Here is a 26,024-nt window from a genome sequence, read left to right on the forward strand (position 1 = left end):
AGGGCTCCTCTGACTGCCCAGGGGGAATTAGGCTCCCTGTCCTGCTCTGTTCTCCCTTTCTTTTGAAACTTTTTATTATAGAATTATTGGACATAGAGAGGATAACATAATAGATCAGCTTTAAAAGCATGCCTTTCTATTCCCCAACCAATTGTTTTAGCTTACGTATTTTAAAGCAAATCCAAGAACTCATGTCACTTACCTGTAAATACTAAATCATGAATCCCTAACATATAGGGTCTTTAAAATATACCTTCAATGTCTTATCACCCCCAGCAATGATGCCTTAACATTGTCTTTACTCAGGCCATACCTAATTTTCTCTGGTTGTCTTGAAAAATACAGTTTGCTTGCTGTTCTTTTGCATAATTTGTTATTTTCTTTAATGGAACTAATCACAACTTGTATTATGTTCTGTCGTGTATATTTGCTACATGTCTGTTTCAACTACCACAATGTGAGTTCCTTTCCTTCCTGGAACTTAACACAGTGACTGACACATAGCAAGTGCTTCATAAATACTTGCTGAGTGGAGCTCAGAGAGGCTTAGTGACTTGCCCAAGATCACACAGTATGATAGTGGAAAAGTTAGGATTTGAACCAGCACTCTCTGACTCCAAAACCATGACTGTGAATCACTATCCATTAATTAAGTGGAGCACTCATGGTGTCATTCCACAAGTATTCATGGAACTCTCTAGTCCCATTAAAATAGGAATTTCTCATGACCCAATAACAGAAGGTTATTATCTAATGGGAGAAATGACTACATTTCAAGCTATAAAAAGTACCATAAACTGCCACAGCAGGGAGAAACCACCTCCAGCTGATGGGCTGGGGAAGGGAATGTTCTTGGAGGAAGTGCCCCCTGAAATGGATTGTTGGAGTCTGTAGATGTAAAAGTCAGAAGCGGGCAAAGAGCACCCCAGGAGAAGAACAAGTGTGGGTGAAGGCATGGGTGTGAGAAAGCCCAACAGTGAGAGGTTCCGGGTCCCGCAGCTACCTTGGCGCGGATCAAAGAACTGACTCTGGACGGACTGTCTGAGGAGAGAAGAGGGGAGGGTCTCTCATAGGCGATCACCGACCACTCCTTTCTCAGTCAGGGTTTCTATTGAGTTTGCCATGTGCAGAAACGCAGGGGGTAAGCACGCAGACCTCCCCCAAATGGTTGGGAGTAACAACAAAGGGACGCATAAATCGGCGCAGGGAGACAGACAGCAAGACTGTGAGGTGCCAAGGCATATCACAGAAGTCCGCGTGTCTCTTTTTACTGAAACACTTTGTTTTCACATTCTACTGAGAAGAATTTGGGGCTACACAGGAGCAAGCAGGCTTCATTAGCTTCAAAGAGTACATTGCATTTCTATTCTACTTCTAAAACCCCCTGGAGTGTGGGACCAGCAATATGGTACGTGGGGCACATTTGCTAGCCAGTTAAGGCTTATGGGCCCCTATTCTGGTCGTGGCTCCACACAGGCCTCTGTGCCATACATACCAGTCTTGCACACAACAGGGAAGGTCAAGACCCAGAGGAGAGGCTGTGTGGTCAGGTAGTGAGGGCTGGTGGTCTGGAGAACTTGGGCATCACCTGCAACAGTCACACCAGGGTCCCTGAGGAGGGGAGGAGGTCACAGAAAACCCCAGGAACACCGCTGCCACCAGGCTATCTCCATTATGAGTGGCGCTGTCAGTGGTCCTGTGTGGCTGAGGGGAATCCCGGGGCTAGGCAGCACAAGGGCAGGGGTCACTGCTACGATCAGGATCATTGGAGTCTTTCCTGAGATCCCAAATTCACCCTCTTTATGGTCTTGTTCTTAATCTTTCAAAAGCATAAGTGTTGGTGTGTTTGTGTTGCAAAGAGGCACAAATGAATATTTTACTTAAACCTTCCATTAACTGAGCTTTCCTGCAGTACATGTCAGGTACTGTGCCAAGAACTTCAAATCCTCATAACAACCTTAAAAAGTCAATATTGTTATTACCTCTGTCTGAGAAATGAGGAAACTGAGGCACATAGAGGTCAAGAGTAGCAGACCTACTTGGCTTTGAAGCTGTGCTGTTAACTTGTGTCTTGCATTGCCTCTGAAATGTGCCCTTAGAACCCCCCCATGAGAGTCACATTTTTATACAAATAGAATCCTGTTTTAAAGACAATGGAAAGTCACCCTTTGAAAGTATAGGTTTCTGCGATGCTCTCAAAGGTGCTCTCTTAATCAAAGTGTGGTCAGGCCTACTTTGCTTGTCTTCTGCTTTTTGGCACTGATACCTGTTTAAGCTCCTGCAATTCCTGTTTACTATTAAGACAGATAAAATACTAAAAATTTGAGTTTTCCTGCCTTACTTCTAGCCCGCTCTCCCAACTTGCCAAGGAGAATGCTGGCTTTCCTCTCCAATCCTTATGTTGACATAAAATATTTTCCTTTTTTATGAAGCTTGAAACATGTAAATAAAGAACTTTAGTGACAATATAACCACCTACATATCAGTTTTAAAAGATAACCGAAAAGCCCTTATATGTATAGCGACTAAAGCATGCACTTATAAATAATCTGCAGGTCAAAGGATGAATAACAATAAAAAGTAAAAGCATTTAAAACTAGATATAAAAAATACTACATATCAAAATTAGTGTGATATGGCTAAAACAGTACTTAGAGGACAATGTGTAGCCATACGTTTGCATATTGAAAAAGTACTCAAATTACCATGGAATTGCTTTGGAGGAATTAGATTGTGATTTTTTTTTTTTTTTTTTTTTTTACTTTTAGCCCTTTGAGCCCAGATTCACTGTTCCTACAGGTCTCTGTCACCTACTAACATCACTCATTTCTGTCTCCCAGAGTTATTCAGTTGCCGTAAGGAGCAAGGCAGGTACTATGACCATCTCCTGAAAGACTGCATCAGCTGTGCCGGTATCTGCGGACATCACCCTAAACAGTGCACATACTTCTGAGGGAACAAGTTCAGGGGCCATGTGACCCTCCAATCAGAGCTCAGGAGACAGAAGACTGGGAAAGCTGAAACCAAATCAGACAACTTGGGAAAGTACCAGGGATCAGAGCACAGAGGCTTAGAGGCAGGTCCAGGAAGGCTACCTGCATGGTTTTTGAGTGGGTGGAAGGCCAGGCACCAGGACTAAATAAAGAGGGTCCTTTTTATCACAGGATAAAAAAGAGAAAATAGGTAAAATACCCAGAAGTCTACAGACAGGCAGCAGGAAAAGAAAAGACTTGATCATTGAGAGACTTCTTCTAAATTAAAAAAAAAATTCAAATACCGTTGTCATACAATATTATATTAGTTTCAAATGTACAGTGTAGTGTTAAACATTTATATAACTTATGAAGTCATCCCCCCAGTAAGTAAAGTAGCCATATGACACCATACATAGTAATTACTGTGTTACTAACTATATTCCATATGCTGTACTTTACATTCCATGAGTGTTTATATAACTGGACATTTGTACTTCTTAATCTCTTCATTTTTTTTATCCCATCACCCCCACACAATCTGGCAACCGTCAGTATGTTCTCTCTATGAGCTTGTTTCTGTTTTGTTTATTCATTTCTTTTGTGTTTTAGATTCCACATAGAAGTGAAATTGTACAGTATTTGTCTTTTTCTGACTTATTTCACTTAGCATAATACCCTCTAGGTCCATCCATGACATTGCAAATGGCAAGATTTCATTTTTTCTATGGCTAAGTGATATTCTATTGTAAATAAGAATCACATCTTCTTTATCCACTCATCCATTGAGTTGCTAGGTTGCTTCCATATCTTGGCTATTGTAAATAATGCTGCATTGAACACAGAGGGACATATATGTTTTCAAATTGGTGCTTTGGATTTGTTTGGATAAATACCAGAAGTGGAATTGCTGGGTCATTTGGCAGTTCTTTTTTAATTTTTTTAATGAAACTCCATGCTGTTTTCCATAGTGGCTGCGCTAACCTACATTCCTACGAACAGTGCACTAGTGTTCCCTTTTCTCCACATTGTGACCAACGTGGGTTTGTTGATTTATTGAGGATATCGAGAGGGGTGAGGTGGTTTTTCACTGTGGTATTAATTTGCATTTCCCTTATAACTAGTAATGTTGAGCATCTTTTCATGTGTCAATTGGCCATCTTCAGAGAAATGTCTATTCAGATTCTCTGCCCATTTTTGTTTTTTATTGAATTGCTTATGTTTTGTGTGTGTGTTGTATGAGTTCTTATATATTTTGGATATTAACCCCTTATCAGATGTATCATTGGAGAATACCCTCTTCCATTCAGTGGGTTGTCCTTTCATTTGGTTGATGGTTTCCTTCACTGTGCAAAACTTTTTTGTTTGATGCAGTCCTGTTTATTTTTGGTTTGGTTTCCCTTACTCAAGGTGACATATCCAAAAAAATATTACTAAGAATCATGTCAAAAGGTATACTGCTTATGTTTCTAAGAGTTTTATGATTTGGGGTCTTGAGTTTGTCTTTAATCCATTTGAGTTTATTTTTGTATTTGGTGTAAGGAAGTGACCCAGTTTTATTCTTTTGCATGTATCTGTCCAGTTTTACCAACACCACATATTTAACAGACTATCTTTATTCCATTGTATAGTCTTGCTTCCTTTATCATAGATTAATTGACACTATAGGTGTGGGTTTATAATTGGGCTATTCTGTTCCATTGATATCTGTGTCTATTTTTATGGTAGTATCATGGTGTTTTGATTACTATAGCCTTGTAGCATAGCCTTGTAGTATCAGGCAGCATGATGCCTCCAACTTAGTTCTTCTTTCTTAGTATTGCTTTGGGTATTCGGAGTCTTTTGTGGTTCCATATAAATTTTAGGATTTTTTTTCTAGTCCTGTGAAAAATGCCATTGGTATTTTGATAGGGATTGCACTGAATCTGTAGATTGCTTTGGGTAGTATAAACATTTTAATGATGTTAATTCTTCCCACTCATTAGCCCTGTATATCCTTCCATTTATTTATGTCTCCTTCAATTTATTTCTTCAATATCTTTTAGTTTTCTGAGTACAAGATTTTTACTGTCTTGATTAAATTCTTTTCTAAGTATTTTATTTTTTAATGCAATTATAAATGTAATTGTTATTAAATTTTTCTTTCTGATAGTTTGTTATTGGTGTATAAAATGCAACTGATTTCTGAATGTTAATTTTTTATCCTCCTTTTCTGAATTAATTTATCATATATTGAATAAGAGTGGTAAAAGTGGACAAACTTGTCTTGTTCTTAACCATAATAAAAAGCTTTCAGCTTTCCACCTTTGCGTATGATGCCTGCTGTAGGTTTGGCATATATCCCTTTATTATGTTGGGGCATGTTTCCTCTATTCCCACTTTGCTGACAGTTGTTTGTTTTTTATAAATCGATGTTGAATTTTTTCAAATAGGTTTTTCGCATCTGTTGATATGATCATATGACTTTTATCCTTCCTTTTGTTGGGCGTATCATGTTAGTTGATTTGTAGATATTGAACTAAACTTGCATTTTAGGAATAAATCCCACTGGATTATAGTGTATAACCTTTTAAAATATATTCCTGAATGTGGTTTGCTAATATTTTGTTGCAGATTTTTGCATCAATATTCACCAGGAATATTGCCCTAAATTTTTTTGTAGTGTCTGTCTGGTTTGATATCAGAGTAATGCTGGTCTTGTAAAATGAGTTTGGGACCCTTTGTCTCCTCTTCAACTTTTTGGACTAGTTTGAGAAGAATGGGTATTAATTCTTTGAATGTTTGGTTAAATTCACCTGTGAAGCCATCTGGTTCAGAGGTTCTCTTTGTTGAGAGATTTTGGATCACTGATTCAAGTTTGTTGGTAGGTATCTTCCTGATTCATACTCGGAAGATTATGTTCCTAGGAATTTATCCATTTCTTCCAGGTTGCCACTCTGCACTAACCCCTCTCTGGACGGTCCCCAGCCCCCTCTGTTCTGACCCCTCTCCGGAGGTTCCCCACCCTCCTCTGCCATGCCCTCTCCATGGAGGGTTCGTTCCCGTCTCTGCCCTGTTACCTCCATGGAGGGTCCGCTCCCACTCTGCCCTGCCCTCATCCACGGAGGGTCCCCTCCACCATCTGCCTTGTTCCCTTCATGGTGGTTCCCGTACCACTCTGCACTAACCCCTCTCTGGAGGGTCCCCAATCCCCTCTGCCCTGCCCTGTCCATGGAGGATTCCTTCCCATCTCTGCCCTGCCCTCTCCATGGAGGGTCCCCTCCCCACTCTGCCCTGCCCCCTCCATGGAGGGTCACCACCACGCCCTGCCCCTTCCATGGAGGGTCCCCTCCCCACTCTGCCCTGCCCCCTCCATGGAAGGTCACCCTCCTGCCCTGCCCCCTCCAAAGAGGGTCCCCTCCCCGCTCTGCCCTGCCCCCTCCATAGAGGGTCCCCTCCCCGCTCTGCCCTGCCCCCTCCATGGAGGGTCCCCTCCCACTCTGCCCTATTCCCTCCATGGAGAGACCCTCTGTTTCCCCTTTCCTGCTTCTTCCCCATGTCTCCTGTCTCCCCTCTTCCCATGACTCCGCCTGTTTATCTCCTGTCCCTTCTGCTCTGCTCTGCTCTGCTCCATCTGGGTCTTCTCTGCCCCCTGCCATGGTTCCTCTATGGAGGGTCCCCCGTCCCCCTGTCCTGTCCGTTCTTCCGCAGAGGGTCTTCTGTCCACCTTGCCCTGTCCCGTCGTCACTCACTGGTCTCTTCGGGGCGTGCGCTCCAGTCTCGTCTTCATGTCCCCCACCCGCGGGCCGCGTGCCCAGGTCTCTGTACCTGAAGCACATGTCTCTCCCTCTTCGTCTGTCTAAATCCTACCTGTGCTCTCAAGACCCATCTCAGATGTGATTTCCAATGTCAAATCACAGCGTGATCTTTAAAAACTATCCATCAGATCATGCCATTCTCGTGCCCACCCGAGGGCCCTGTGTCTGCCCACTCGCACTGCCCTGCCCCCCAGCCAGCCTGGCGGTCTCTGCCCTGGGGGAACTTGCTGTCCTTTGGGAGTGGCCTCCCCAGTCCTCCGTGGGGCCAGTTGTATTACAACAGCCAAGTCTGTGTTCCATTAGGACAAGATCTTGGGGAGCCCTTCCCTGACCCTGCTGGGGAATGCCTGCGGAGGTCCCAACCCGGCGCTGTGGCCACGGGTCACAGCTCTAAGACGGGTCACAAAGCTCAGACAGGTCATAGAGGTGTCATGACAACCATTACGGGTGAGCCCGGGGGCAAAGTCAGCCGTTGATGGAGGGACCGGGAGCCGAGGTTTCGGGTGGCCCCTGGAAGCCAGGAGTGGCTTTGGCAGGGACCTGGGAGGGAACTGTCCCATAAGGAGCAGATTCTGCCAGCACCCCATGAGCAGGGGATGGGGCCTCCAGAGACCCTGGACACCCCGGGGCGGAGCACAGCCTCATGAACCCGCCTCAGCTCTCTGACCCACAGCACCTGCGATGGAGCACACACTCTGAGGTCATGTTAGGGCCACAGTAGAAAACCAGTGTCATCCCTATGACTCCCTAGTCACATCACCTAAATCTGTTTTCTTGAGGGCTCTTAGTATCTTCCGAAATACAGTGCTATTCTTCTTCACCTGTCTGTCTCCCAGCCCCTCTCAGCACCTGCAAGGTGGGCTGTTCAGGTCCCGCCCCTGAGACCCAGGCGCAGCCAGGGCCACACAGGAGCAGACGCCACACACTTCTGATTTCATAAAGTTTTATTTTTGTAATAAAACTGATTCATGTACATATGATTCCTCAAACCTCTTTAGGACATCTCAAGTGAATACGTTCCCAATTGAAAGGAATCTTTTTACGTGTTCTCTGGTCAAACCTACATGTCAATTTTTGGTTCAGAGATGCACTTGCCGCTCTGTGAGGTGCCTCGTGGAGGGAGAGGGTCTGACTGCAGACAGGCTCACACTAGGACGTGCCTCCTGTCCCCCGTCCTCACACACCAGCCCTTTGGCCTCTGGTGGCCAGTTGACCCTGCTGTTGCTTCTGGCGGGGCCGGGGGACTCCAGTGCAGTGGCTGTGACAGCCCTGGTGATTTTAACTCCTGTCGTGCACATGACTAGTCTGTGCTCATCGCCAGCTGAGTGTGGAGGGGCAGCTGGCCTCCAGGGCACTCGGTGGAGCCACGGGGCTGAGACGCCCTGGGTCCCTGAGTCACTGTGTGAGGAAGATGAGCCTCAGTGGCTCCCTGGCCCGCATCACAGGACATGAGGAGCAAGTAGATTTCACGGGGTCCAGACACTGAAAAGTCCATTATGACAGCTTGATGTTATTACCCTCAGGGACAGAGTTTTTCTGGCAAATTATTCTCCCTGGCTTGACTGCTGAGCCAGTGTTGGACTTCTGATGAGTCACGTTCTGTCTCTCAGGTTCCTTTAAGCCCTGCTGAATGGGGGTTGCTCAGGTACTCTCAAGCTGGTGGCATGTTTTTTCTTTTATTTTTAATATTTTTTTCATATTTTACGGAATATTATTCTAAACTGTATCTTATATTTTGCTTACATCTATTTTATTATTTGCTCTTAGCTTTATTTTTATATTTTACTTTCAGTTTAATTTGTTGTTAAATTAAATTAAGATTGCCAAGTAAAATACCGGATACCCACTTCAACTTGAATTTTATAGAAGCAACAGATAATTTTTTAGCTAAATGTATATTTAGTGGTACTATTTGGTATAAGTATATCCCAAATATTCTGTCCTGTATTATTATTTATATCCGGAACCCCTATTTAGCGCAGAATTCTTTGGGAGGAAATCTGACGGAGAGCCCTAATTCCTGACACAGAGAAAGTGAGGCAGTTCGTGTCAAGTGGGACCGGGGCAGGAGAATGAGTGTCCCCCAGGAGGACCTGAGGAGCCCCATGTACCCAACCTCTCCTTCAGGGGTGGAGCATCCCCAGGGCAAGAAAGCAGGAGTCACAGCAGCAGGCAGCCTGCAGGCACTGTCCTGGCCCCTGGATATCAGAAGGGAGCCGTGACCTCTGCACAGTAGATTTCTCCCAAGCAGGACTGGCCCTCTTCCTTTGAAAATGTCCCCCAGGCTCCTGTCCTATGAGCAACAAGCCCTGAGGGGGCTCCTCTGGGAAAGCATCCCATCTCTCCTGGCTCCTAGGACCAATCTGCGGCTCCCTGCTCCAGGGATTTGGGGCCTTCAGGTGCTGAGGGTTAGAGGAAGGCTCACTGAGAAGGTTGGCCAGAGAAGGATCACTTCCTCTAAGCTGCAAGAGCAAATGGCAGGGCTACCACCTGCCATTTGGGGCTCAGGGGTACAGGGGGCACGGTTCTGAGCAGTCTTCCTTCTGGGCCAGCCCACTCACCTCGAAGAAGGAGTTTGCTCAGCTTCCTGCTGGGCAGGAACCAGGGGTGTTGGGGCAGGGGGAGAGTGTGGTGGGGGAGGTAGGTAGTACACCTCCCAGGAGGGGGCACTGTCTGCATAGGCTCCCAGATCTGGGGTAGGTGGCAGCCATTCAAATACTTGCTCAGCAGGTGCCAAGCAGGCTCTCTCCCCTGGTGCTGAGCCGTCCCTGTGAGAGTGAGTAGTTGGGAGGGGCGGGCAGAGCTGGTCCCACCCCTGCCTCCTCCCCAGGGCTCCCACCTGCTCTGTGCCTCTGGCTGCATTCACCCTAAACTTTATCATAGTATATATGTATAGGAAAATACATACGTATCAGGGTTCAGTACTACCCAAGATTTTGGACATCCACCTGGGGTCTTGGAACTGTACCTCCCACAGATAAGGGCGTGGGGAACTACTTTTCTTGTACAGCCCTTCACACATAATAAAGTGCCTTTTCAAATACATCCCTGACACCTGCCTGTGACCTAGGGTGACTTATAATTTTCAGGTTACCAAAGGGGAGCAGGCCGAGCACTGAAAGTGAGTTGTCCTGCTCCGAAGTGCAGCCTGGCTTTGTTCCACACACATTCCCTCTCGACCATGAGCCCTTCCTGACTTCCCACTGGCTGATCCAGGGCAGGTGGCTTTGGGTGAGTGCCAGAAGCGCCTCGGGTGCAGCCTTGGGCAGGACAGCAGGGGGTGAGGGGGTGGCGTAGGAACAGCCCCACCTACAGGTTCTCTAAACCGTGTGGGAGGGTGGGAAAAGGAAGTGGAGATTTGGGGCCATAGGCAAGAGGATTCAGTTAGAATCGTGAACAAGGAATAACAGAAGGCCGAAAGGAAAGCTAGGGGCCCAGTGTTCTGGCTGCTGGGAGCCTGGATATTTGAGAAATATCCGCTTCTCATCCCCAAAGCCTTTCTCTTAGAAAAATGTTTTCCTGTCTGATGAGACCTATTTGCCTGCTTGCCTCTTTGAGCGTCATTGATGCCACTCCTCTGCTTGGATTATTCCATCTGGTCATCTCATGCTGCCCTTCCCCAAGGCCACTTTCTAAACTCTACCGCCAGATCCCAGATGGCTTCAGTTGCATGTGCATTTGTGTGTGTGTGCGTGTGCATGCGTGTGTACCTGTCTGTGTGTGCGGAGGTGGGGAGTGGAGTGGAGAGGCAGCAGTAACTATCACGCTCACCTACTCTGGTTACTATAATGCCACATTACCACATCCTGAGGGCAGGGAGGATCGTGTGTTATCTACAGATAAGGAATTGGGGGCTTGGAGAGGCTGGAGTAACTTGTTCCAGGCCATACCGTTGGTACGGAGCAGCAGTGGATTCCACCTAAGTCTCGGACTTAGTTCGCAGTGGGCCCCTAAGCTGAAATAAAGGCTGAATTGGGTTGGGGAAGCTGCTTCCTTGATGTATGTCAGCCTCAGAGATTAAAATTTTAATTTATTTGGACCCTTAAAAGCAAGCTAATTTTAGTTTGTAGCACTTCTGGGGGCAACATGTCCCCTCCCCCTTATATACCCAAGCCTCTGCTTTGGGCCTCCCTCCTCCTGGCCACCCTCCTTTGTCTGGCCTTCCTGATGGATTAGATGCTGATCTGCTCTTGCCTTTCAGATACCTCTTCAGTTAGAAAAGGTTGAGCTGGGAGAACTGATCTCCTCCGGAGCCCGATTCTTGTCCCCCACCCGACTCTTGAATGAGACTGCTGCTGCGAACCAACAACCCTGGCAGTGATTTCCAATGCCTGTCTTTACCTGGGCCAGGTCTCCAGATGTGGGCACTAGAAATGCTCACGGCATTGTAAACCTTTTGCTTTAATCTGGAGTAATAACAATAATAACAATGATGGCAATGACAGTGACACTGGTCACACACTTGATCAAATCCCAGAAGGCAGCTATACTTTTTATTATCCACCTTCATCTCTGTCATCTTCATCAGCAGGGTGGGGAAACTGAGGCTTAGAGAGACCAGGTGGCTTGCTCAAGACCTATAGTTCCTAAGTACCAGAATCAGTGTTTGAACCTTGTTTGAGCCTTGTCTGGAGTGGAATGGTCTCAATGAGTCTTCAATCTCATTTCTGGGCTGCCAACATTTGCAAGGGAATTTTGGTTGCACTGACAGGCTATGTAGCTACGTCAGGTAGTAGTCTATTAGTAATTTTTTCCAACTTAGCAGTATATCTTTGGTAGTTATTTTGAAAAGTTTCAAACTTACAAAAACCTGAAAGAATAGAACAATGAACTTATATACTCTTCACCCATATTCACCAATTATTAGCATTGTTACATTTGCTCTTTCTCTGAGTGTGTGTATATGTACACACATAAACACAGTATACATGTTTGTGTGTATGTATTTTTTTTTAGTAGAACCTTTTGAGAACTATTTGCAGACTCTCATCCTGGATATGTCAACACAATAGTGATTTTTAAATTACTTTCTGTGGACTCTAGGCTCACACTTCTGGCACATGGGACAGAATCGTTTCCCTTCTCACAATGAAAATAGGGGGCATTCTTGAACCTTGATTCAGGTTTGCTAGAAGTGGAACCTAGAGTCCGCAGAAAACATTTTGAAAATCACTAATTTAAATTGTGTGGATTTTGAAGCTGATGTATGACCGTATCTGTCATCTTTAACTTCAGCTTTAAAGGTTTTGTCTTCATCAGAATAGCCCCATTGTTCTCAATAATTACTTTGCTAACAAGTAAACTTTTTGAATTTATAACATAACTTTGTATCAATAGAATATTATGTTTTTCTATGTTACATATTGAGCTTTTACAGAATATATGATTTGAAAACAGGATTTTGCTCTTAAAAAATGTTTGAAAAACCCAGTGACTCCTTGGTCTCTTTCTGGGTCATAACTGACATCAGAAGCCTTCTGTGGAGGTGCCCCTAGGGGCCATGTGCACCCCTATGTTGACTCTCATGGCCTAAGTTGTCTCTCCTGAATGGATCATAAACCGGGGCTAAAAGGTAAAGATCTCATGAAATAGGTTAAGTCATTTTTCTTTTAAAAACCACACACATACACACACAGATATACGTACACTCATTACTTCTTTACATGAATCTCAATGTATGAACATACACACATATGAACATTGTAGTGGATGTCGATTGGTTGCCCAGAAGAGTGATCCCAATGACAATAATGATGATGATGACAATAGGACCACAGTTAGTATTTATTTATTTATTTTTACTACAGTTTTTTGATCTAATTGTCTACAGATAAGCACTTAGGTTCTTTCCGGCACTTGGCTATTGTAAATAGTGCTGCTATGAACATAGGGGTGCGTAGGTTCTTTTGAATTGGTGTTTCAGGATTCTTTGGGTATCATCCTAGCAATGGAATTGCTGGTTCAAAAGGGAGTTCCATTTTTAGTTTTTTGAGGAAATTCCATACTGTTTTCCATAGTGGCTGCACCAGTCTGCATTCCCACCAACAGTGCACTAGGGTTCCCTTTTCTCCACATCCTCGCCAGCACGTGTTGTTTGTTGATTTGTTGATGATGGCCATCTGACAGGTGTGAGGTGGTAACTCACTGTGGTTTTTATTTGCACCTTTCTGATGGCTAGTGATGTTGAGCATTCTTTCATGTGTCTATGGGCCCTCTGTATGTCCTCTTTAGAGTAGTGTTTGTTCAAGTCTTTTGCCCATTTTTAAATTGGGTCGTCTGTCTTCTTGGTGTTGAGTCATATAAGTTCTTTACATATTTTGGAGGTATCATTGGCAAATATGTTTTCCCATATGGTTGGTTCCCTTTTCATCTTACTGATGTTTTCTTTTGCTGAGCAGAAAGTCTTTAGTTTGATGTAGTCCCATTTGTTTATTCTTTCCTTTATTTCCCTTGCCTTAGGAGATATATCAGTGAAAATGTTGCTATGTGAGATATCTGAAATGTTCCTGCCTATGTTTTCCTCTAGGACCTTTATGGTGTCACGACTTACATTTAAGTCTTTGATCCATCTTGAATTTATTCTGGTGTGTGGTGTAAGTTGGTGGTCTAGTTTCATTTTTTTTTGCACGTCCCTGTCCAGTTCTCCCAGCACCATTTGTTGAAGAGGCTCTTCTCACTTCATTTTATGCTCGTTCCCCATTTGTCAAATATTAGTTGACCATAGTGACCATGGGTTTATTTCTGGGCTCTCTCTTTCGTTCCACTGATCTATATGTCTGTTCTTATGCCAGTACCAGACTGTTTTGATTACCGTGGCCTTGTAGTATAGTTTGATATGAGGTATTGTGATTCCTCCAACTTTGGTCTTCTTCGTCAAGATTGTTGTGGCTATTTAGGGTCTTTTTTGGTTCCATATAAATTTTTGAAGTGTTTGTTCTAACACAGTTAGCATTTATTGAGGGCTAAATATGTGCTAGGCAATCTTCAAAGGGCTTTGCATGTGGTGGCTCATCTAATCCTTACAAGGACTTTATGAAGTATGAACTATTGTTGTCTCAGCTTCACAGATGAGAAAACTGAAGCAGAGGATTAAGTAGGTGTGTTCACAGGGCTGCCCCTATAGTAAGCAGGTCGGCTGGAGTTCAAACCCAGGAATCTGGCCCAGACGTCACAGTCTTTACTTCTAACCTGTACTTCCTCCCAGACACATGGGTGGGCATGTGATTGAAGTTGGAAGTGCCCCGATACACTCTTAGTTCCCGTGAAAATTCTTCCACTAAGGAATATTTTCCGAAAGCAGTTTCTAGTTAGCATTCTGAATCAATTAAATAACTTAAATTTATATTAAACATTTGTGTTTTTACTTTGATGATGAGTTAAGAAAATGAATGTAAATATACTCAGAATCATTGGGATAGCCACCTTATAACCAAACAGCTATAACCGTAAGAAGTTACATCTAATTTTATATTCACAAATATTTAAAATTCATTAATAATAACAACAACTGAAGCTCAACACCAGGCTCCACAATATTTCTTTCCTTCAAAAGCGGTCTATATATTACTTAAATTTGATTAAGTTATTCTTGTTGTTGTAGAAATGAGGTGACCATCTCTTTCAGAATATACAGCAACTGTCTCCACCTAAGCAGTGCCAGGTTTAGGAGATTTACGGTAGAGTCATGTTTCCTAAGAGGTCAGCACAAAAGCCAGACTTCTAAGGGCAGTTTCTGAGAGAGATAAGTTTTCCATCCACTGCAGGGGTTTGTTTACTTTTTCTCTAGGAGATGTTTATAATAGAAAAGGCTCACTGGGGATATTTATCAGCTTCTCTTGTCCCTCTGCCTTTGGGTGGAGCTGACCGCAGGCAAGGATGAACTGAGCTGGTCACCTCAGGATCATGGCAAACCTGGAATCGAGGCTCAGGAATGCCCCCTATTTTCGCTGTGAGAAGGGAAAGGATTCTGTCTCCGTGTGCCAGCAGTGTGAAACGTGCGTCTTGGCTCAGAAGATCTTCTTTACCAAAGAGTGGTTCCGAAGGATCGGGGAGACGGCTCGGAGGAGGTTTCTAGTCAGCATCCTGGAACAGTTAGATAGCGTCGATTTGTTGCACTGTTTCCACACTATCCTTCAGACCACACAGGGGAAGGATTTCATCTATCACAGGTCCCGAATCTACCTCGGCCAGGAGGAGGGGAAAACCATGAAGTCCTCTTTGAACCAGATGTTGGATAAAACAGTAGAACAGACGATGAGGGAGATGTCGTGCTGGTTCGGGACCCTCACCCACCAGACTAAGGCAAAGTACACACTCCTCCTGCTGCAGATGTGTGACCCCGCGTTACTGCGCACGGCCGCTGATGTCATCAGAGTCCTGTTTCAGAGAGAGCAGAACAACATTTCAGGTGAACAGGCCGCAGGGGGAGCCAGGGGAACCCGAGACCAGGGAGCCAGACTTCAGGACCTGTAAAGGGCCCAGAGGTGTGGACAAACCAGGTAGATGGGGACTTTCCAGAAGGCAGGAAAGAGTTCTTTGTCTTGACACCCGATTCTGTTTACTGAAGGACAGATTGCTGAATGTGACTTCCTTCTAGAAAACTGTCAAATGACAAATGCAGAAGTGTGTATAGAACTTTTAACTGTCAAGCATTTAAAATGGATTTTTGTATCCTTTTGGCCCGGAAATGGCTGGTCTGTGTCTATTACTTAAGGCTTGTATGGTTCATGATCAGTGGGCTAGAGACTGGACTGGCCTTGGAAGGGACATAAGGGGAGAGCTACTGAATTGCCTTGCCCTTCACCTTGCACTGTGCAGAAACCAGGCCAACAGGCCGAAACTTAGGGCTTCCCTGCCCCTTCCCCCTTCATTCTGCCATATTCCTTGCTTGCACATAACATCCAGCCTTGAAGTGGAGCTTTGGAGCTTATCCAAGGCTGGAGAAAGCAAAAGGGCCAAATAAGGCGAACACCCTAGCTCTCCAATTTTAGCTCGTGTTCCAAATCCTCAGGAGGGCCTATGAAATCCCAGGTGGCTGGGCTTTCTCGGGCCCCCTGACTTAGCAGGCCTGACAAGTGGCATCTCTAACAAGTCCCCAGCTGACGCTGAGGTTGCTGGTTGGCACTTCACTTTGAGAGCCATTGATCTAGGCTGTTGGTGAGAAGATCTCGGAAATGTTTGGCCAGCTCAATCAGGGACGCAAAAAGACCAGGAAGGAGGCAAGAGATAGGAGATTCCTCAGGGGCCCGAGAGTGGAAGGTCCAGTGTGGGGAGGCACAGGTTTGGGAGGACGGGCAGGAGAAGGCTGGGAGGGAGTGTCAGATGGAGGAGTTTCAGAGTCAGAGGTCTCCAAGGCTGAGAATTCTGAATGTCTGTGAGACCTGATTTGCAGTTGTAGTTGTAGACTAATGGAATCCCAAACAACTTTAAAGCTAGATGACCTGCAGGACAATTGGATCCCGATGTATGCCACTTGGCTTCCTTGGTGCATTAAGGAAGTAAAAGAAAGATAATCTGGAATGAAGAAATGGTGAAGAAAAAAATCAGAGAGTCCTACAAATAAATGAGAGGTCAATCAGGTGAGCTCCTTAATGTTGTAGATGAGGAAGCCAAAGTTCATGGAATCTGAGTGACTTGAACAAGGTCACTCAGCAAGGGGGTTGGAAACCAGGACTCGCCTCCTGAGCATCCCCCATAGTGCAGTGCTGCCCCTCACCCCATGCGGGACAGACCACAGCAGGCCTGGCTTTCACAGGCCTGGCTTTCACGCACATGTGTTGTTCTGTGGGTCTCTGTCAAAGGCTTTCGTCGTTCTCCACAGGAATCAGCTACTGCTTTAGAGTCGAGTCCAGTTACAGGTTGTGCAACCTTCTCCTTTCCTAGGGAAGCATCTCTCTTAAAACCCTGAATTTTCTGTTTTGTCTGAAGGATAGATATGCACATCAATGAAGAAAATGAAGCCAGAGTTTCAGAGGAGCAGACCCTCTTCCAGCTCTCGCCCACAGCGCTCTCACGCTCTTTCCTGCATGTAGAGCGCCAATAAACTGCATCGTAGGTGGGCTGGTAAAATCTAATTAGGGGCTTTCTGTGATTCTTGCATAGAAATTCAGGAGCCCCAAGTGAAAATAGACATAACTGGTCTGGCCCATTTTGTGCAGAATTAAAAGAAGCAAGTAGAAATGAAACCATTTACCTCTGTTCGTTCTCCTCCACACACCTGTTTAAAGAACAACCTTGTCTTGACCTTTTGCTTTTTCAGGGCTTGATCAAGTCTCCAATCATGTGTTCTTCTTCCCTGAAAAAGACTGCAACCACCAGTTTGATACGTCACATGTTAACTGGGCATCCAGAACCAAGAACACATCCTTCCCTTTGTCCAGGGACTCAGGAAGAGAAAGATTGCTTGAAAAGCTTGTGGGGGAAGCAGCTCATACTGGTAAGTCAGGCTGCAGTGGGAAAGCCAGAAGCTATGGGACTGGAAGTCCCGATGGAGCCGGAGGGACTGAGAGAGCAGGAGGAGGCTCTGGGGAGGACAGATTCGGAGAATTAACATTAATTTTTCACCTGTGTTGGACTCGCTGCTATTTGGTCCCTCATATAATCACACATCCAGAAAGGGAAGAAGCAAGGATAAAATCACTTAGGATGACCCAAAAGCCCATGTTTTCACCTCCCCACCTTGGTTCCTCTGAGAGACCCCCTGAAAACAGAGATCGGAAAGGAAGCTGTGGTCAAGGGCTTCCTTGGACGTCTCCCTCTGTCCCAGGCCACAGTCCCTTCCTAGCCCCTGACCTGTGGCAGTGGGCACCTCTAGAATTCAACTGATTCTTTTTGAAAAACTCCATGGTTACTTTGGCAGCATTGGATTCCTTGAGGAGGAAATAAGAGCAATGGGGAATTTGAACCCTGACCTCAAGGCCATCCCAAGTTGGTTTTCAAAGCAAGACATGTACTTGAATCAGCAACAGGAGACACAACCCATAGGTTCAAAAACATTTTTTCTACAGGAAATGTCAAATTTCAGAAGTAGATAGGACAGTATAATAAGCATTCATATAACTATCACCTAGCTTCAGGAATTAACAGAAAAGCAAAGAGTGTCACGTGATAGTTCAGATTTCTAATTTCTCTTGAAAGCTCGGATGGTCTGGGAGGCCGAGCCCCACAATCTACCTCGGCAATGGTTAGCTGCCGCTGAGCAGCAACTGGTCCCGCTGTCCTGTACTGCTCACACCACCCACCTCCCTGTTCTTACGTCAAACATTCCTCTTTTTAAAAATTGTTTCAGATACTTTCTTGTTGGAGTGATCTGAAGGAAATTCCAGACACCCTGGCATTTCACTTGCACAGGACAGGCTTTGAGGCTACAGACATATCCTTGAGCTGGGAAGGCTGCGAAGTACTTGTAGTTTGGTTAGGGGATTTCTGTTTTCATTTTGGCAGAAAAGAATGACAAAATCCAGTAGCCTAAGAGCAGATCCTTGTGAGCTCTCCTGGCCTGGAGTTACCGCAGACACGACCCACCTGTGCACCTTTCTCTGGCTTTATTCTCAGAGAGACAATGGAAGAGTTCGCTCCAGTGCATTTCTGAGCTGAATAGGCTGTTTTCTGGGAAAGCAGACGTGTCCAAGAGAGGGTGCACCCCCTCCAATCTGTTGGTTGACCTGGATGCTGTCAGAGACCTGTCTGGGGTCAGCAAATACCGGGACTTCATCCGTCACCTGCCCATCCACCTCTCTAAGTATATTCTGAGTATGCTGGGTTGTACTGGGGGATTTCTTAAGTGCCCCCCACCATTGCAACCCAGTGTGGAGGTTCCCATGTTTATATATTTTTTTTTCAGGTATGCTTGATAAAAGCAGCCTGAACCGATGCGCCTCTGTGAGCCAGCACTGGGCTGCATTGGCACAGCAAGTCAAGATGGACCTGTCGATGCACTCATTCATTCAGAGTCAGATCGCCTTGCTGCAGGTACTCCCTGCCCGGGAGGGGCAGCCTGGAGCCCCACTTCCTCACAGAGGCCGGCCTGGCTGTGCACCGTTCAGTCCACTCAGAAGACCCTTAGTGGCCTCCTACTCCCTGTTTGTTGCTTTGTAGCTTTCAACAGTCACCTCCTTTGGGTGTGAACTTCCCATTAGTCACCATTTACTATACCATTGTCAGCGCACCCAGCAGGGACAACATGTACGGAAACGTCTTAGGAAGAGAAAGGCAGAGGCTGGAGAGTCCTCACAAAGCAGAGACTCCACCCCCTGCCCCCACCCCGAGAGCTGCATTGTGGTTTATGAAATCAGAATGCCATGAGAATGTTTTAGGTCAGCCTGACATAGGACATGGATGTCTGTAAGACCACAAAGTCTGTTCTTAGGTCAAATGCAATTTTTCCTGGTAGTAGCCATTTCTGGCATTTTTATTTGTGTTTCTTATCTGAAGCTTAACTCAAATTATGGACTTTTGGTAGCTGGGACTTTCCCAGCAGAGACAGATGAGAGGAGAGGGGGAGGGGCAAGTGTTGTGAGGCCGGTCCCACTCTGGAAAGCTGGAAATTGCTCGCCATGTCTTTCTGGTCTCGCTCCCAATTTCTGGCATCGTTATCCCCTTAGGCCAGTCTACACACCTACTGGCCTGCCTGGCCAGGCCCAGGCCTTCCTCGGCCAGAGCTCACCCATCTTTCGGATCTTGCCGAGCACTAGTTTCCCCTCCTCTTGGAGAGTAGGAACCAAGAGCAGCCATTTTCTGTTTTTGTTTTTGTTTTCCCCCTCAGGGGTCCTACACAAGGGGAATAGACCCTCATTACGCCAGCAAGCTTTTTATCCCAGTTCCTAAAATGACAGACGATGGAAAGCACATGCGTGTGAAAAATCAGAAATGGAAACTGAGAACAAAGGTGGGTTGTGATGGCACTGGGGGCAAGTCACTGTGAGTGGCACGCTCTCATTGGCTATCGAAGGCTGGAGTCCAGGCTCAGTCCCCACACAAGGGTATAGGACACGGGAGGATATAGGACACAGCGTGTGGATATAGGATACGGGAGGTGACGTTCCTTAAGGGAGACCAGAGTTCTGGGCTATCTGCTCTTAACTAGGTCACTTCCTTTTATTATGTCTTAAATGCCTCACCCATTGAATGGGTGGATTGATTTGGTTTGTCCTTACTTCAAAGCCCATGGCCCTGTCCTACATCCATGGCACCAAGCCACCTGGTGCAGGGCTCAGAGCCAGGAGCACGTGAGCGATAGCTGGGCTTTTCCTCCGCACCCATCACTCCCTGCATCTGGAGGCTGCCAGAGCTGCAGCTCTGGGACCAGAGGCCAGGAGAGGAGGGCAGGGCCGGTCCAGAATGTCCAGCGCCCAGGATGAATTAAGCTTTCTCACCTTTCACTTCCAGATTTGTTCTGACTCTAGGCTGAAAGGGGAGAGTTACTCAACCGCAGATCTCCCCACCGAATCTTATGCAATAATGAAGAATAGGTGGAAAACTCTGAACTCTATGTTCTGCCTATCCAGTCATGGTTCACTCCTAAAACCATTAGGTTTCTACTCCCTCTGCTTTGCCTAAGGGCCTTTTATTTTGAAACTATGCAGTGGGCCTCAAAAGAATGCTTAATGAAGGGTGGTCATATTGCAGCTTCCCATAAAAAACTGTGCAGTAGAAATTATAATTTGAGAAATAGAAGCATCCAGAGACACCATCTAGTTCATCTGTCTGTAGAGGCCAGACAGGTCCCACGAATGAGGGAGGCGGTGGTATGAGCAGTAAAGGACGATGGGACCACGATGAATTAGAGGGTTCACTTCCCAGCTGAAGGGGCCAGTTGCTACTCAGCTGCCACTAATTATTGCCATGGGGGATTGTGGAGCTCAGCCCCCGAGACCATCTGAGGTTTCAAGTTAGAAATCTGGATCATCACGCGACTGATTAAAAACATAGAAGAAAAATTACATGGGCAAAAGAAAACATTTGTTTACCACATGGAACCTGGAATTTTTTTTAATCTTTGAGTTGGCCCATTCACTCATTTTATAGATAAAGAAGCTGAGGCACAGAGAGTTTCAGGTTCCTAGCCAGTGATGACCTGCTCTTTCCAATCCTGTTGCCCTGTTAAGTACAGTGAAACTAATACAGTTCTTCCTTAGGTGATGTAGCTATAATCCCCCGGCAAAAAGGACTCCTGAGACCGTGTTTAATATTTTAGAAATGTATAGTTTGAGAACAGAGAGAGAACAGGTAACACAGCATGGAGACCAGAAGAGAACATGTGAAAGAGCAAGACTAAGCAGTTAAGGGGGCTGCTAGGAAAAGGTGGGGGTCAGTGCTTCTGAGCGGTGCTCATGGCAATGGGCCCTGAGCTCAAACAGTGTGCCAGGCAAGGCACCAAGGGCTTTGTATACATTCTGCACTTGATCTTCGCCATAGATAGCATTGCTCCCAGTTCATGGGTGTGGAAACGAAGGCCTTGATGTTAGAACATTTACCCAAGTTCTCGTAGCTGGCCAATGGCAGAGCTGGAATTTGAACTCAGGTCTTGTTCCTCTCAGTGACTCTACCATGGTGCTTCTAGGCTCTCAAAACTGAATTGATGAGTGCGAGCCAAAGAATTTCAGTCTGGGCTGTGGGAAGCTTGGGGGACCTCTTTCAATTCAAGGCAGAATATCTGAGCTGCTTAGACTCTGGAGGGGAGAGACTTCTAGATGGATATCACTACTTGGTTAGAGATTAAGATGGAGAGTGAGCAGAGGAAAGCCGGCATCCTGAGGAAGGGTCCGCAGGCATGGAGATGGCTAAGGTTTGGAAGGAGACTTAGAAAGAGACATCCCTAGGAGGACGCCCAGATGCTCCCATCATACACTCACCCTCTTTTTTGTTTTCCTGGTAGTAGTAGTATTACTTTCTGCTATTGGAAGGTGAAGAGTCCAACTGAGTCATATATGGCAGAATTTAGCATGCGTGGCATGCCATAGCTGCTCAGGAGGTGTGTGATTAAGGGAGGGAGGGAGGGACAGGGGAAGGGAGGGAGGAGGAGGGGAGGAAGGAAGGGAAGAAGGAAGGAAAGAAGCAGGCTTGGAACGGGAAGGCAGGCACTTCTGTTGAGGTTTGACATATTGATTTCTCCTTTCTGTGGCTCAGATAGCTCATCTGTAAAATGAGGAGATTACTTTGTGGGGTAAATGATGTACTTTGTGAGGCAGCAGTAAGGAGATATTAAGGTTGCAGATGTATGAAAACCTTGAAGTGCAAATGCATACAGTGTGTAGCAGCAATAATTTCACATATGGCTCGAGTTCCTGTGAATATATTTTGTACCACCAGGGTACGTAATGTAAATGTGAAACCCCCTCTTCTGTGTAGTGGTCCAGTTAAAGGACACCTGTGACTTCAGTTGAGAGCATACCCTTTGTGAATTCGTTTTTAGAAAAGTTGGGCTATCAGGGACATTGAAAATTCATGGAATCAGGGCACACAGGAAATGCAAAGAGGTGGAAGAAGGATTAGGACTCTGGGCTCAACATTTTCTAACTTACAGATTAGTTTAGTGCCTGCTCACTGGCCCCTCTCCATCACCATGTAGGAACAGCCACAGCCTGAAGAGAAAGAATTATGAGTCCTTTTGTCCTCGCCAGGGGAGGCTCTAGGGCAAGCATGGGTAAAGTGGCTGCCATACTTTGACTCTTAAGTGTTCCTTTGTTAGAATGACTACAACCTGTGGACCGCATACCAGAACCAGGAACTGCAGCCAGTCCAGATGGAAGAGAGAAATGTCTTCTGTGGCACTTACAACATCCGTATTCTCTCTGACATGTAGGTACTAAGGTCTGAATCCAGGTCTTCAGAGACTCTGAATTACCCCCTCTGGCATCTTAGGATTCCCATGACCCTTGTTTACTTGGAAAGGCTCTAGCTCCAAACTAACATGAGACTGGGTACTTGATTTTTGCAGCATTATCAGGAGTGTGTAGAGGTCTCACGCTCTCTCTGGCTCTCTCACGGTCTCACACTCTTCCTCTGTCTCTCATCCTCTCTCTCACGCTCTCTCGCTCTCCCTCCATGTGATTTGGAGGAGGGGGCCTCCAGGCTGCTTTAAGAAGCTCTCGCCATGCAGTTTTGAGGAGAGGAGATCCATGAGGTTTGCAGGAAGAAGGCAGTTTACAAGGAGGCTGAGAATCCAGGCGGTTCTGCATTGAGAGCTGGAGGACACCACAGCACAGAAAGGACCTCCCCAATCAGATTTGAGTGATTGGCAGCTACTGGATGAGCAACCACATCATATATGAGTTTGAGAATTCAACAGTACACTGTACAAAGAGAGGGAGGAAGAGGACTCTACTGCCTGAGCCTTCTGCTTAATGAGTTTATGTTTCTGAATGAATGTGAGCTAGGAGGCTTGAGTCTACTGCTTCCTCAGTCTGCTCAGATTCCCTGTGCCTCTCAGACGCTGGTTAACAGAAGTTCTCAGGGGCTGGGAAACCACTGATGAGTAACTGGTAGAGGCCTCTGCAGCCCCAAAGTGCCTACAAGTGAAAAACAGCATGAAAAATTCACTGCTCAAGAGATTTGTCTCTGATGGAAATGTTCCTTAGATGACTAGGATTTTCTTTCAATCTGTTTGACTTCAATGATTTTTAGCTTCAAGTTGTCTGAGGGGGTAGATTTCTAAGAGCTTTCGTTCAGTGTAACCTCCTTACCTAGACATGTAGTGACATGCAGTGACTCTGCAAAAGGGGACATATCCAAGGCGGTATGTACTGGTTTGGCTCAGTGGATTGAGCGTCGGCCTGCGAGCTAGGTGTCGCTGGTTCGATCTTCCAGTCAGGGTACATCAGAGAAGGAAAACTCTGACTCCAAAAAACCTCCGCTGCCTTGCGGCATACCTCTTCAGGGGAAAGGCTAAGGGAGTAAACCCCGACAGAAAATCCGGAGCCGGAGTCCCTAAGGCGGTTTGACGTTGTAGTCAACACCGGCAACTCCTGCGGCGCACCTGAACCCAAGCTGTATTGACTCCGTCTTTCCCTTGGACCCTTCAGCTGCGAAGAGAGGGGGGGTCTGCTGCATGGGCAACAGCAGACCCTCCATATTACCCTGCCCAGGCTCTGTAGCTTCAGCGTCATCACAAGATGTCGATTCAACACGGGAGGAGACAGATACGGTGTCACTCCCGAGTCGGACTGCACAGCCATTCTTGGCGGTGCAGATAGACTCTTAAGAAGCTACACCATCGTCTCTCGAGACGGACGGCTGCCGACGACGACGTAGAGGACACTTCCCCTTATGATTTTTGGGTATACTGACCAAAAAACTTATGCAAAATGTATGTGCACAAAATCCTTCTTTTTGAAATATCTGTATTTTTATCATAATTTTAAAAGTAATATACTGTTGGTGGGGGGAAAAAAACCCACCAAATGCCAGAAAATGTATAGAGAAAAACAAAGACCTATAATCTTGTCATCTAGAGATAACCACCATTAATATTGGTGTCTATTCTAGAATTGTTTGCATGCATAAAAATATTTTTTAAATAGAAATGGAGTTACGCTCTACATATTTCTGTAACCCACTCCAGCAAAATACTCTGGGTATGTTTCCATGTTAAATATGAAAATGGTATTTATGGTAACTGCATAGCATGACATCATTTGGATTTGTCATAAGAAGACCCTTTAATAATAAACTTTCTGCTGCACTTTAGGCCCAGACCTTCACTCTTCATTCATAAGGTTTGTGGAGAGCATCTCTATTTTATTTTTGGCTCTGAATGGTACTAACAAATTGCATCTTGACCAGTTCTTACGGGGAAGACAGAGCAGAGAAGGGAAAGGCAAAGTTGAGTTTTTACGACTAGTATGGTGGTAAGTACTCTTTAGAAGAGATGACTGGTTGAACTCAAGATGTGACAGATGGCAATGAGGACAAAATTACTCCTCATATTTAGAGTGACCATACATCCCATTTGACTGAAACATTCTCATTTTATTTGGTGATCCTGGAGTAATTAATAATAGTGGCCCCTTTTGCAATCAAAATGTTTGAACAATAAATTGTCATCCTGTTCACATGTTATCTATTTGCTAATAATCTTATGACTGGGACATTAGTTCAACTCACCCTATTTTATTGGGCTACGAGCTCACTGAGGGCAAGGTCCATATCCTCCTCACCTTTGTATTTCCCATGGTTCCTATTAGCACAGGACTTTGACCCTGACATATGCTCACTGGATGCTGGTTAAAGAAAAAGAGAGAAACAGTGGAATGTGCAGGGGTATAGGGCTTCCCAGCTGTGTTCCTCTGAGGTTTTCCATGAAAAAATTCTCTGTAGTCAAATAAGTTTGAGAAGATGGTCGAGTTCCAGGTGTTCAGAGTCGACCCCGAACTGGGGTAAGGGAGGTGCTCTCGATGTCGGAGTGGGCGGAGGGCCGTGAGGAAAGTCCTACGGTGGCCGCAGAGGGACGACGCTACGGCTCCCACGCTGGGCCAAACGTCGCCGGCCGCTGGGCGGCGCAGCCCCTTACCCTTCGGGGTAGGTGGGGACGCATGAGGCACTGGGCCCCGCAGCCAGCGCGCAGTCGGCACCACGCGGCCGCCCTGCTCCTGGAGCCCCGAGGGACAGGGGGGCCCGCAGGCCGGGACGCCGGCGCGGAGAGGGCACCGGGTGAGCGAGCGGGCGGGCGGGGGGGTCGCCCTGGGCGTCTCCGGGGCAACGGGCGGGGCTCGGGGGGCTTCCCGGGGATTCCGGCGGGTCGGCTCCGCCCTCGCGGTCGCCAGTTTCCCCGGAGGCAAACGGGCAAAGCCTCCTTGTTCCCGCGACGCGCTGAGCCGGGACTCGGTGCCGCCTGCGCGGCCGAGCACCCTGGCGACAAGGAGCCTGGGATCCCGGGCCGGGCGGTGGGATGGAGCTGCCCCGGGGTCGGCACCGCGCGCCGCGGCCTCGTCCACCTGCCTCGACCTCCAAGCTCGTGGCACCGATGCCTTTCGCACCGGGAGCTGCTTGCTTCCGGGCCGAGTCGAGATCGGAGGTTGGCCGCGTCCCCGCAGCGTGCAGGGAATGAGGAGCGGCTGTCGAGTGACCCTCGAGACTAGGACACCGACTGCCTGAGTGCCGTTCCTGGAGGTGGCGGGCTGAGACCGAGGTGGAGCCTGGATGGAGCAGCTCCGGGTCCGGGCAGCTGCCGTTAGGCCAGGTCTTGGTCAAACCCTGCGGGAAGGGCTGCGCCTGCGGGGCGGAGGAGGGGTGGACGCTCGGCCTCCCACGCCCCCGC

At 46.5% G+C, this 26,024-nt stretch overlaps 1 protein-coding gene across 1 annotated transcript in view; it reads left to right on the forward strand.

Moving 5' to 3' along the window:
- Positions 1-14,656: 14,656 nt before the first annotated feature.
- LOC150006129 (F-box/WD repeat-containing protein 10-like) overlaps positions 14,657-26,024 on the forward strand; it is a 39,754-nt gene continuing 28,386 nt past the window's right edge. Inside the window, 6 exon segments of the mRNA XM_090281437.1 lie at positions 14,657-15,176; positions 17,028-17,204; positions 18,323-18,600; positions 18,602-18,739; positions 19,533-19,655; positions 22,458-22,567. Of these exon segments, the coding sequence (XP_090137563.1) occupies positions 14,672-15,176; positions 17,028-17,204; positions 18,323-18,600; positions 18,602-18,739; positions 19,533-19,655; positions 22,458-22,567 (1,331 nt within the window). The 5' untranslated portion in view covers positions 14,657-14,671.

This window comes from Furipterus horrens, unplaced genomic scaffold, assembly GCF_987537825.1.
Source record: "Furipterus horrens unplaced genomic scaffold, mFurHor1.1.pri manual_scaffold_6, whole genome shotgun sequence".
Classification (NCBI taxonomy): domain Eukaryota; kingdom Metazoa; phylum Chordata; class Mammalia; order Chiroptera; family Furipteridae; genus Furipterus; species Furipterus horrens.